The sequence below is a fragment of the Taeniopygia guttata genome, chromosome 7 (genome assembly GCF_048771995.1).
Source record: "Taeniopygia guttata chromosome 7, bTaeGut7.mat, whole genome shotgun sequence".
Lineage (NCBI taxonomy): Eukaryota > Metazoa > Chordata > Aves > Passeriformes > Estrildidae > Taeniopygia > Taeniopygia guttata.
The window spans coordinates 38,432,396-38,445,860 of record NC_133032.1 but is presented as its reverse complement, the minus strand read 5'-3'; the positions used below and the strand labels follow the sequence as shown (position 1 = coordinate 38,445,860).

Sequence of the window (13,465 nt, the reverse complement as noted above, 5' to 3'; positions counted from 1 at the left end):
GTTTGGGGAGAAAAAAAAAAAACAAAAAAACAAAAGCCTTAAATTTGGTAATTCCTAAAAATGCATTTCCCTACAAGTTTTGACAACTGGGAATAGAAAAGCATCAAAAACCTGTCTGAGAGTCGAGTCACCCACTGCTCCTGGCTAGGGAGGGGGCAGGGGATGGGTTTGGGATCCTTGAGGGGGCCCAAGATGGATTTAATGACCCTGGAGGGGCACAGGATGGGTTTAATGACCATGGAGGGGGCACAGGATGGGTTTGGAGATCTTAGAGGGTCACAGGATGGGTTTAACGCCCATGGAGGGGGCACAGGATGGGTTTGGAGATTTTGGGGGGGCACAGGATGGGTTTAATGCCCATGGAGGGGGCATAGGATGGGTTTGGAGATCCTGGAGGAGGCCCAGGATGGGTTTGGAGATCCTGGAGGAGGCCCAGGATGGGTTTGGAGATCCTGGAGGGGGCACAGGATGGGTTTGGAGGTCCTGGAGGAGGCACAGGATGGATTTAATGACCATGGAGGAGGCCCAGGATGGATTTAATGGCCCTGGAGGAAGCCCAGAATGGATTTAATGACCATGGAGGAAGCCCAGGATGGATTTAATGGCCCTGGAGGAGGCCCAGGATGGATTTAATGGTTCTGGAAGAGGCCCAGGATGGATTTAATGGCCCTGGAGGAGGCCCAGGATGGATTTAATGCCCTGGAGGGCCTTTCCAGCCTCGGGGTTTCTGGAATTTTGTGGTGCCAGAGCTGCTGGGTGTGAGCTCAGCAGGGGCTCCAGCCTGGCTCTCCCAGCAGATCCCAGCCCTTGCTCCTGAGCTCTGCAGCTTTGTCTCCTCCTCCTCCCCAGCCAAATCTGAACTCCCTGCTCTTTGGGAGCTGCTGGAGTTTTATTTTCCCCTGCACTCTGCTTTGGCCCAGCTGCTTTGGCTTTCATCAACAACTGCTGACTTTCCCCTTATTCACATTTGCTGCTGTTTATAAATACGAAACGAGGGTTCTAATAATAATCACTCTATTTGCTTAATTAAGGTGCTTTCATTTAAGGACTTCCAAGTTTTTCTGCTTTCTGGTTTGTTTTTTAATGCCTTGCCTTAATGATCCTGGAGTTTGAGGGGTGGCCCTGAGGAGGAGGAGCTGTCCTGGACAAATTTGGGGACCGTGAGTGGTGCCAGTCAGGTGTGACCCAGGGCTGTTCCATCAATGACTTCCAGATGTCCCCAGTGAGGTTCTCAGGGAATATCCTGGGCAGGGACAGGGCAGGAATAAATGGATGCATCCAAGGGCTGTGAGCAGTGCCAGGCTGGAGCTTTCCCTGCTGCCTGGAGCAGCCCTTCCCAGGCTGTTTAATGTGGGATTAAATATCTATTTATTCCCTTTAAAACATTGTTTTAAAAACACAGCGGCCCCAGGAACAGGGAGAACTTTAGGGTGACACTTTTGTGCATCTCTGCGCCAACACCCAGGGAACAATGGCAGGAATTAATGCAAATAAATGGGATGTTTGGGACAGAACCTGCCAGGGAGGAGCTTCTGTGCTGGAAGAGTGTCGGAATCTGTGGTATTGATGATTCTGAGATTGTAGAAAGTCTCTGTCATTCAGCCCCGCTGCCAAAGAAGAAACTCAAATTCAAAGAAGCTGGGACACGCTGCCTCTGTGCTGGGGGAAGTTGGAGTCTGGCAGCAAATCCCCTTTCCAAACCCTCATTCCCAAATTCGAGCCTCTCTAAGCCACAGATCACCACGGATTCCAATTATCCAGTGGCTTTAATGATGGAATAAGAGAATACCAGAATACCAGAATACCAGAATACCAGAATACCAGAATACCAGAATACCAGAATACCAGAATAACAGAATAACAGAATAACAGAATAACAGAATAACAGAATACCAGAATACCAGAATTCCAGACCCTGCAGGGGCTTTGGGTGCCTGCTGCCAGCTCCTGCTCCTGCTTTTCCAAGGTTTTCCGGGATGCAGCAGCTCTGTCTCTATAGAAACAGGAGCTGGGCTCTGCTGCAGCCGCTGCTCCAGGGTTTCACTGCGGGAGCCTTCGGAAAATTAACGGCAGGAGGAGGAGAAAATAAGGGAGAAGGGATGAGCAGCTGGGGAGAGCTGAAATGTGCGGATTCGGGGTTGTTTTGCCCTGACAGGGCAAAAGAAATATTATTTAATATTTTATTATTTTAATATTTTAATATTAAAATATTAAAATATTAAAATCCCTCCTGACAGGTAGGAGAAATATTACAGGTTCTATAGACTGAATTCACCCTTAATATATGTGGAAAAATGGGGGTACTTAAATTGCTTTCGGCCCCAAAATGGGTCAAATAACTGGAATTGGATGGAAAATAAACACAAAGTTATTTATTTATTTAGGAGTATCAGTCCCAGACAGATTGACCTCCCTGCTGTTGGTGTTTTCCCCTCTCTGGAGACAAAACCCAAAGGTTTCTTTGGTGAAATCCTCGATTTTTGATGTATTTGTTGCTATTTAAGTTTGATCATCCCATGAGAACCACCCATGACAGAATTCCTGCCCCAGTCCCAGCAAGGGCCACGTTCTACAGGGAATTGGGTCCCAATTCCACAGGGAATTGGAGCTCCAGGGAAACACAGACTGTTCCCTCATTCCTTCCTCCTTTGGGAGCAGATTCCATACAAATACACATTCCTCTGGTTGAAATTCCAAGGATATCATTCCAAAGGGTGACTTACCTCCACTTTGGGCTGGATTTATCTTTTTTTAGTGATTTAGCACGTGCTGGAAATTCTCCTCCATGCTTGTGCAGTCTCTACTTCCAAAATATCCTGGAAAAAGCCTGGGATGCAGCATTCCAGCTCTGCCAGGAGCAGGGCTGTGTGGGAAGAGTTGTACAGAAACAGCAGCAGGAAAAGAGGAATAAAACCCAGGAGCTTTGTACTGCTGGGAGTGACTAATTAAAAAAATAAACAAAAAAAAAACCCCAAAAAAAACCCCCAAAAAACCTTTTTCAAGCATTGTCTCCTGCGGGAAGCAAGAAGATTTTCCATCAGATTTTCAGGATTTGGCAAGAACGCCTCAAGTAAAGCAGGATAAATATTTCAGATGTTCAGCTAAAGTCCACTCTGGGAATTAATCCCAAACTAAAGTAATTCCCTGTGGTTGGTTTTATTCACAATGATGCTCTGGAATCTTCAGGATGGGGCAGATCCCATGCAGAATATCCCATGGGAGCAGGAAAACTTCAGAATTACTGTTCTATGTAATTATAATATTATATGTAAATTCACATAAATTACATAATAAATAATGTACTTATATAATATTGAATATAAATATAACACCTGTATTTATTTATTTATACACTATAAATTATATTATATATAAATATAATATAAATATTAATTATACAGTATACTTTTTAAATAAAAATATATGAAGCTATGTCATGTCTTTATTTATATTATGACATAATAAAAGATTTTTATATATTTATTTATACAGTACATTATATATTTCTATTTCTGTATATTTATTACATATCCATTTATTATATATTTTATAGATATTTTATATATTATATATATTTTATTAAATATTTAACAATGTTTGTTAATATTATCTATTATAGATTTATTATATATTATTATACATTATATATTATTTTGTGTATCTTCTTTATTAAGTATATAATATAATAATTATATATAATTACGTAATAAATAGATATAATAATATATATTTTTTTAAATCCTACATTTTAAAGTATTTTTATAATTTTTATACATTTATTATATTTACTAATATACCTAATTATATATTATCATTGTTATTATTGTTGCTTTGTTGTTTTTATATGATTGTATTATTATTACTATATGTGATACTATATGCTATACTATTTAATTATTTATAATCAACAAATTATATTTTATTTATGTTTATACCTTTTTTTTTTTTTCTTTTTCCTGAGGCTTGGTGTGGAAATTCCCATTTTTCCATGAAAATCCCCATTTTTCAGTGCAAATTCCCATTTTTCCACGGACAGGGAAAGGCATTTCCTGAAGGAATTTAAAGACCTCAAAACGCAGCTCAACCCAACCCAGTTTTTATTTTTTGTTGCTTTTTAGAGCAAAGAGACTTTGATTTTTACCCCGCCCCAAAGGTGAGAGGAGGAAATTGAGGAGTTTATTATTGGTAATTTCATTACAGCGACAAATGCCCTAAAATGCCCTAAAATCACCCCAGTTTGGCCAGTTTAACAAAGCAGGAGATAAACTGAGATTTGCAGCCTTAATTTGAGATTTTGTTTTACTGCAGAGCTCAAATCTGAACATTTATCCAGGGAGACACGGCATGCTCAAAACCACTTTTATTTCTTTTATTTCTTTTATTGTAATTGAAATATTTACAATTTCCAGGAGAATCCAAGCGGGAATTCAGCAGGAGAGAACACAGACCGGCTGTGCAATCAATCAATCAATCAATCAATCAATCAATCAATCATTGTTAATTACAGTCCTTTTTAATGAGCAGAAGCAAGGGCTGGGCTCAGATGTTCATTAATGAATTAAAATAAAGCGAGCACGCCATAAAAATGAAATATGAACACGAGGAAGTCCCTAAAAGAAATAAATCCAGACAGGGGCTGTGCTTGTGCCTCAATCCCGGACACAAACCTCGGGAATTCTGCATCCAGCAGGGATGGATTTCAAATCCAACAACCCCAGCACCCACACTGGTTTTTACCACTCCAATAATTCCCTTAACATTTGGGGTTTTTTGGCACATTTTCACTTAAAAATCAGAATTTTAAGTCAATCCCAGATGGATGTTTTTATGGCATTAATGGGATTAAGCGAGGCTCCTTTTCCAGTTTTTGCCCCACTTCCAGGGGTTTTTTGGAGGGTTTTTCCCACCTCCAGCTCTCCTCCCTGGAATGTTTTCCATTTTGTGGAGAAACACCTGGGGGACCCCAAATTGCACCTGGGCTGCTGTGCCAGAGTCGGGAAATAGGAAGGAATAAAATGGGATAGGATAGGATATGGAAAAGAGAAAAGAGAGAAAACAGAAAATTGAAAATAGAATAGAAAATTGAGAATAGAAGGGAGAAAATAATGGAATAGAATTACAACTTAAAATCAGAATAGAATTAAGGAGAGTTAATATAGACTAGAACAAGACTAGCTCAAGAACAAGAATAGGAAATATAATATATTAAGAAGAGAATAAGAATAAAAATAGATCACGAATAAGAAAAGGAAGTAGAGTAAGATATCAGAATAATATAATATAGGCTAGAAAATAGAAAAAATAGACAAGAAGTAGTATGGAATAGGAATATAAAATAAAGAACAGAATAACAGATAGAACAGTAACAGGTTAAGAATAATAATAGAATAAAAGAAAATAATTAGAATAGAATAGAAAATAATAAGAGGAAGAAGAAGAATAAGAGGAAGAAGAAGAAAAATAAGAAGAAGAGGAAGAAGAGGAAGAAGAGGAAGGAAGGAAGAAGAAGAAGAAGAAGAAGAAGAAGAAGAAGAAGAAGAAGAAGAAGAAGAAGAAGAAGAAGAAGAAGAAGAAGAAGAAGAAGAAGAAGAAGAAGAAGAAGAAGAAGAAGAAGAAGAAGAAGAAGAAGAAGAAGAAGAAGAAGAAAAGGAAGAATAAGAATGAGCATGAGAATAGGATAAGAATAAGAATAAGAATAAGAATAAGAATAAGAATAAGAATAAGAATAAGAATAAGAATAAGAATAAGAATAAGAATAAGTCAAGAAACAAAACAGAATAAGGAGAACCAATAGAATTAGTGTAGAATAGAAAAGCACAGAATCAGGATAAAACATGGCAAGGAACTCTGGGAATGCCCATCCTGGGGAACACAGTGACAGTTACACATTGACACTTCCAGGGACACTGGTGGCTGAGCCAGCTCCAGCAGTGCTGGGCTCCCGAGTCCTCGTTCCATCTATAAAATCCCGATTTTCTCCCCCAAACCCATCGGCTCTGTCATTGATTATCCAGCAGTGCTGGGCTCCCAAGTCCTCATTGCATCCATAAAATCCCAATTTTCTCCCCCAAACCCATCAGCTCTGTCAATGACTATCCAGCAGTGCTGGGCTCCTGAGTCCTTGTTCCATCTATAAAATCCCGATTTTCTCCCCCAAACCCATCATTAATCCCCCAGCGATGCTGGCGTGGCCGCAGGAGTGCCAGGAGCCAGAGGTGCCCATCCACAGATGTTGCTCTGCCCACACCTGGGAGCACCTGGACGTGACCCCAAGGGTTTCCCCCAGAGGATGGCACCCGAAGCTCTGCTCCTGGTGGGTGCCTTTCCCACCCCACCCCAGGCGGTGCCACCCAGAGCTCCATCGACCCCAAATCTCCTCCAGGGAAAGCCCCGAACACAGCCCAGGGCTGCCTCAACCCTTTGGATTTTGGGGAGGTGCTCCACCTCATCCCAGAGCCCGCCCTGCCTTGACCCAGGTGGGCGAAGGAATCCCAAAGGCAGCCACAGAGGAACCAGCCCAACACCTGAACATCCACCCAGGGTTTGGCTCACTCTGGAGCCCCAGGTTTGACCCCAAGGTCAAACAGCGTTTTCACCACAAAAAGCAGCGAGGAATGAGGCAACAAGGCTTGGGAGCACTCTGTCCTGCCTGGCAGGGAAATCCAGGCCCGGAGGGACTGGGGGAATTGGGGCTCCACTTTTGGGGTGCAGCTCTTCCAACAGAAGAGCCTGCTTGGCCCCACAGGCACGTTCAGAATTCTTCATGGCTGGCTGTTTCAGCAACCAGAGAAATCAAGCACATCCTGCTGCTTTTCTTCCACATGTACACCACAAAGATTTTATAAAAATGTTACTAATTGTACCTAAAGTGTGAACTTGAGTCATTTATTTATCACTTTGCCCCAGGCTTAAGAACACAACTTTCTTTTCTAAACAAAGCCTGATGAAATACAGATTTTTATTTTTTCCTCCCGATATTTTTCCTGGTGGCTTTGACACAGGGAACACCCCCAAAAAAACCTGAAAGCAAACTAGAAACCAGCAGTGGATTTAAGGCGAGCAGATTTGATGTGAAGGGTGAACTAAAACACCTCAGTGGAGGAAAAAAAACCACATGCAGCAAACTACTTGGGTGAGCAAATCACAACCCACGGCAAGAGAAAAAAGACCCCAAACGCTTCCAACTCAAGTTCAGCTCACCCTGCGAGTTCCCCACTCCGTGTTGTCCCCATTCCCTGGGGAATTCAGGGGCAGGGAGGCCCCTCTGCGTGTGTTTTTCGGGGTACAGAGTATAAATACAGGAGGAGTCATGCCACGGACTGGACGCGGAGGTTGCACACTACTGTCGCATGCGCTGGGATGGGACATGCCAAGGACGCGGCCCTCGCTCGCAATCCCGCAGCACCGAGTCCACGGCGGCTCCCCGAGCCCAGCCCGGCTCCCCCGAGCCCAGCCCGGCTCCCCCGAGCCCCCAGGCGGCCCCGAGCCCCCGGCAGCCCCCGCCGCCCTCCTGCGGTCCCGGCCGTGCGCGATCCCGCCGGGCCCGGCGCGTTATGTGAAGCGGTCGGAATTCATTTTGCGCAGTTTGGGCGGGAGGTTCCCCTCCATCCTCCCGCCGCCCCCCGAGAGCTTCTGCAGCTTGGGGGGCAGCTCTGCCACCGACTGGCTCATGGGATCCGACATCATCTTCGTGGTCTTAGAGCCCAGTTTCTCCTCGGAGTTGCCGGGCACCGAGCTGATGCGCTGGAGTTTCATGGGCAGGTCGCCCATGCTGTAGGCCTTCTCCGAGGTGGTGGAGCTCATCCTGAGCAGTTTTTTTGGGAAGTCGTCCCTCCCGGTGATTTTCTGCAGTTTTGAGGGCAGCTTCGTGCCCACCTCGTCGAGCCCATCCAGGCACTCCACGGAGTTGTTCCTCTCCTTGCTGTTGCTGACGGCGGGCGGGATCAGGGGCGAGGACATGAGGAGCATCTCCTCCTGCTCCTTGACGCTGTAGGGCGGGGTGGGCACCTCGAACGTGGCGTGGAACTGGGAATAATCCACCTTGAAGAAGCCTTCCTCCAAGGAGATCACCGGGAAGAAGCGATGGCCCCAGAGCACCTCATCCTCCGTGTAGGACGTCCTGGCTTGGCACGTCATCCCTGGAAGGAGAAGGGAGGAAAAGCTTCCACCGGTCCCAGGAAATTGGGGATGCACAGAAATCCCTGAGCAATTTCCATGAAGTGGATTTCATGGGTTTAAATGTATTAAAAAGAAAACTTTGGCCTGCCCTTGTTTGGAGGAAATTATGTACCAGGGGAGGTTTAGTTGGATATTAGGGAAAATTCCGTCATGGAAAGGGTTGTTCAAGGCAGTGGTGGAGTCCCCATCCCTGGAGGGATTTCAAAGCCCTGTGGATGTGACACCTGGGGACGTGGGCCAGTGGCCTGATGGTTGGACTTGATGGCTTTAGAGGTCTTTTCCAACCCTAAGGATTCCATGATTTTAGGATTCCACAGCTGTTAAATCGTCATTCCCAAGGGGAAAGGAGCCAACCTCAGCGGAAGGGGCAGAACCGAGGAATTCCCACCTACATTTACAGACCCTTTGTGAAGGTGCTGCTGCCCAAGGGACGCCAGGGCTACCTGAGAATCTGGGGCTGAAGCTGCAGGAGCTGGCACGGCAAATGAGACTCGTCAGATCCTAAAGAATTCCTAAGTTATTCCACATTTCCCTCATATCCATGAACACACACAAAACCAGCCCCTCATCAGCACGCTCCAAGCCATCAGCAAGTTCTACAAAATTCCTCCTCAAAGGCCTCACCAGCAATCTGCTCCCACATCCATCGCTGCCAGGCTGGGATCCAGCTCCGAAAGATTAACAGGGAATAAAATCCATGACTAAGAGGCACAACACTGCCCTTCCTCTTCCTCCCACTGTGGGGAAAACTCTGCTCAAGCACCAGACCTTGCCACCCTGGTGACCCCTGAGAATCAGAGGGAGGGGATGCTCGTGGGTTGCTGGAGACATCCAGAACAAATCCTGCTTTTTTTTCATCATCATCATTATTATTTTTAACCACTCTCTGTAGAAATCTGCAAATAGAATTACGCTGCCATTTGCTCCTCGCGCAGCCAAGTGGAAATGTGACATTTGGATTTCAGGAAGCTCCATCCACCTCTGCAAACACATCCCCTGCCTGGCTCACCAGGAGCCAGGAGAAAAGGAAAGGAACTTGGGAAGGCACAGGAAAAACAACAGCAGGGCTGCAGCGAGGGGGAGTGGGATGGAGAGTGACACACAACCAGGAAAATTCCAGTTTATCCCACTTCATGCTCCTGCTGATGGGATCAGTGCTGGCCTTGCTGCTGATCACAAGACAAAACCCTGTTTCCCACTTTATCTCTTGGGAGGAAAATATGAATCCAGCGTTTCCAGCACTGGATGCTGCTCCTCACATCTGCAGGAGCACACACCACAGCCTCACCCAGCACATATTTTCTACTTCCCAGTGCATTTTCACCCAGGCCCCAGGTGCTCCTGTTTATGAGGTGGAGTGGAAGCAATCCCATTCCTAAAGGGTTTAGGAAAAAGCAGCAACTCTGACAGAAATGGCAATTTGAGTGAGTTCCTCCTCCAGCTGTGCCCTTCGCTCTGCAGCTGCTCAGGAGCAGCTTCACCAGCAGATCCCAGAGCTTCCCCTGCTGGGCCTCAGCCCTGCCTCGGATGGGGACCTCCTTAGGGACCGAACGCGGGATTCCACATCTGCATCCGTATTCACATCTGCATCCGTATCCACATCTGCATCCTTATTCACATCTGTATCCCCATCCACATCTACATCCTCATCCACATCTGCATCCCCATCCACATCTGCATCCCCATCCACATCTGTATCCCCATCCACATCTGCATCCCCATCCACATCTGTATCCTCATCTACATCTGCATTCCCATCCCCTTCTGCATCCGCATCCACATCTCCAAGCCCAGACCCATCTGCATCCCCATCCCAATTCCCATTCACAACTATTTCCATACCCACATCTGCATTCCCATCCCAATTCCCATTCACAGCTATTTCCATACCCACATCTGCATTCCCATCCCTGTCAGCATTCCCATCCACATTCCCATCCCCTTCTGCATCATCTCCAGACCCAGATCCATCCACACTCCCATCCTCCCACAAATTCCCATTCCCATTCCCATCCCATTCTGCACCCACAGCTCCGGACCCAGATCCATCCACCCTCCCATCCTCCCACAAATTCCTGTTCAAATTCCCATCCCATTCTGCATCCACACCGCTGTCAGCATCTGCATTCCCATCCCCAATCCCCTTCTGCATCCCCATCTCCAGGCCCAGATCCACCCACGTTTCCATTCCCATCCCATCCAAATTCCCACCCCCTGCCCATGTGCATTCCCATTCCCATCCCATCCAAATTCCCATTCCATCCATGTGCATCCCCATCCCCATTCCCACCCCAGGCAGTCCCATGGCAATGTCCCAAGGTCTGTCTCCACCTCCTGCCCCATGGTCCTGCCTCTCCAGCAGGCTTTCCCAGGAGGAATTCTGTGCCCATTATTGCCATGGAAAAGGTGCCAGCAGAACCTTGGGAAAATCATTCACTGATTCTGTCTCATTCCCACATCAGCTCACTGGAGGGGAAAATATTTGCAGGAATATCTTTTGCCTTTCAGATCCATTTATCTCCTCCCCAACAAACCCAAGGGCACAAATTATTTAAGAGCCTCTCGGGACGAAGAGCAGCAGCCAATATTCCCAACATCCTTGGGAATACGTGTCAGCCAACAGGCAGAGCTGAGAGGTGCCACCATGGCCAGGACAAGAAATCAATTCCCAGCCTTGCTCCCAGCTCTGCTGCGTTTTCCAGCTTTTCCTTTGTGTTTGTTCTCCCAGCAACGCCTCAGCCCCAGCTCGGAGCTCTCAGGTCTTGTATTCCAGCAACAACAGAATCCCACAAAGGTTTGGGATCTTAAAAACCACCCCATCCATGGGCAGGGACACCTCCCACTGTCCCAGGCTGCTCCAGCCTGGCCTTGGGCACTGCCAGGGATCCAGGGCAGTCAGAGCTGCTCTGGGAATTCCAGCCCAGCCTGGAATTCCCAATTCCCAACATCCCACCCATCCCTGCCCTCTGGCAGTGGGAGCCATTCCCTGGCTCCTGTCCCTCCATCCCTTGTCCCCAGTCCCTCTCCAGCTCTCCTGGAGCCCTTCAGGCCCTGCCAGGGGCTCTGAGCTCTGCCTGGATCCTTCCCTTCTCCAGGGGAACATTCCCGGGGCTCTGAGCTCTGCCTGGATCCTTCCCTTCTCCAGGGGAACATTCCCGGGGCTCTGAGCTCTGTCTGGATCCTTCCCTTCTCCAGGGGAACATTCCCGGGGCTCTGAGCTCTGCCTGGATCCTTCCCTTCTCCAGGGGAACATTCCCGGGGCTCTGAGCTCTGCCTGGATCCTTCCCTTCTCCAGGGGAACATTCCCAGCTCTCCCAGCCTGGCTCCAGAGCAGAGGGGCTCCATCCCACACCAGGTCCTGTGTCCCCACCACACCTCCCAGCCAGCACCAAATCCAAAAGCATTTCCATGTTTTCCCACAGAAAGAGCAGGATCAGTTGCGTGCTCCCCACCTCTGCCAGCCCTTCAGATAACCACCCCAGGATTATTTTCCACGAATTTTGCTCATGGATAGCCCTCCCTCCTGGCTCCCAGTTTTCTGTTCCTGCTGCTGGCATGGAAGGGTTTTTGATTTTTGAGCTTTTCCCCCTCAGCAGATCTGCTCTGACACCTCCACCCCGATCACGGGCCTGCTCCCATCTGCCCAAGTCCTCCCCACAATTAATACTCATTTGTGGAATGAATTCCCAGCTCCAGCTTGGAGCAAGCAGGCTGCCTGCAGTGGAATTATTTATTATGGAATGATTTATTATGGAATTAAGCAGCCGTTTGTCACAGGAAAAGGCTTTGGGGCGTTCTGTTCCCTGCTCCCAGCTCAGCCTCCCTCCCCGAGGGCTCTGGGAGTGGGAACCAGCAAAGCTCTGCCTGCACACACATCCCACCTGAGCAGCTACAACAATTCCTGTAGGAATACCCCAAAATATCCAGGAAAAACCCTCTCCACCTCTTCAAAACCATGGAATGCTTTTTGTGCAGAGGGGCAATCCAGAGGAGCTGTGGCTGCCCCATCCCTAAAAGTGTCCAAGGCCACTTGGAGGGGTTTGGAGCAATGTGGGATCGTGGAAGGTGTCCCAGCCACCCAATTAAGGATGATCCTTAATTTCCCTTCCAATCCAAGCCATTCCAGGGTTCTGTGACTCGCTGCCAGCCCAGCTCAGAGCTGCATTCCCGGATTAATGAGGGGGCAGATGGAGGCAAAAAAAAAAAAAAAGCCGTAAATAAATGCTTTGACTAATTCCACCCTCTAATAATCCTCCAATTACTTCCAAATTTCCAAAGGACCCAGATGGAACCGGCTGTTTTCTAGAGCTCAGCCATAAATTGCCTTGAAAAGAATCCCAGCCCTGTTATTTATCCCATTTGATTCCCGAGCTTGGCCGCTGCCTGGGAAATCACGGATCATTAATCAGCTTTTAACAGCCCCCCTGCCCTGGGAGAGGCCTCAGAAGCAATTTTGGCACCCAAAGTTTCCCTGGGGATGGCAGAAAATTCACCTTCAGCCGCTGGAATGCGGTTTGCTGGACACGGGGACAGCGGGTGTCCATCTCAATGGGGAAAAGTTCATCTTCATCAGTGGGGAAAGAGGGAATTAATCGGGAATTGCTGCGACTCGGCAGCACAGGGCCCCAACAGCCACAAAAAGGCATCTCTGTGACCTAGGATTGGGAGGAAGAGGCATCTCCAGCAGGAATTCCTGGCCAAAAAGCACAAATATCCTTCTTTTGTCAAGTTTTTACCTTTTTCCTTAGGAAGAGCTCCTGTCCTGCAGGTTAAAACCCCTGGGGCTGAGCCAGGAGCTCGGTCCTGTGCACTGGGGGGGGGGATCTGCCTCAAACCTGCACTTGTAAAACCTCCAAAATGCCAGTTAAAAATTCATCACACAGCAAAGTTTGATGGATTCCTGCTAACTGAGCTAATTGAGAATTGCAATTTAAGGCCTGTGATGGGAAAAGTGAAGCCTGGCTGATATAAGGACACACAGCACTTGCCCTCTGCTCCTGTAGGACTGAGGGGGAATTTGCTGCTGCAGGGAAAAGGGCTCCCACAGCCGCCTCTCCTCTCCTGGGAAAAGGAGAAATGATGGAATGATGAGGAAATGATGGGATCTTGGGATGATGGATCTTTGATGGATCTTGATGATGGATTTTTGGGTCAGAGGGGAAAACAAGGACCAGCCTCTGTCCTTTAGAGGCACTGAGTTATTTTTTAGGCAATAAAGGAAATGCCAGGCGATTCCAGTGCAAAATCTTGAATAAAAGGAGGAAATTGGGAAAGGCAGCGCTGGGGA

At 47.2% G+C, this 13,465-nt stretch overlaps 1 protein-coding gene across 2 annotated transcripts in view; it reads right to left on the bottom strand.

Moving 5' to 3' along the window:
- Positions 1–4,355: 4,355 nt before the first annotated feature.
- The window catches only part of KCNJ3 (potassium inwardly rectifying channel subfamily J member 3), a 32,111-nt gene continuing 23,001 nt past the window's right edge, over positions 4,356–13,465 (bottom strand). The window contains exon 3 of one of the 2 annotated variants that reach the window (XM_072931786.1): positions 4,356–8,138. In XM_072931786.1, coding sequence (XP_072787887.1) covers positions 7,552–8,138 — 587 coding nt within the window. In that variant the 3' untranslated portion in view covers positions 4,356–7,551. The remainder of the gene's footprint in view (positions 8,139–13,465) is intronic. The other variant, XM_072931789.1, reaches the window with a different exon arrangement.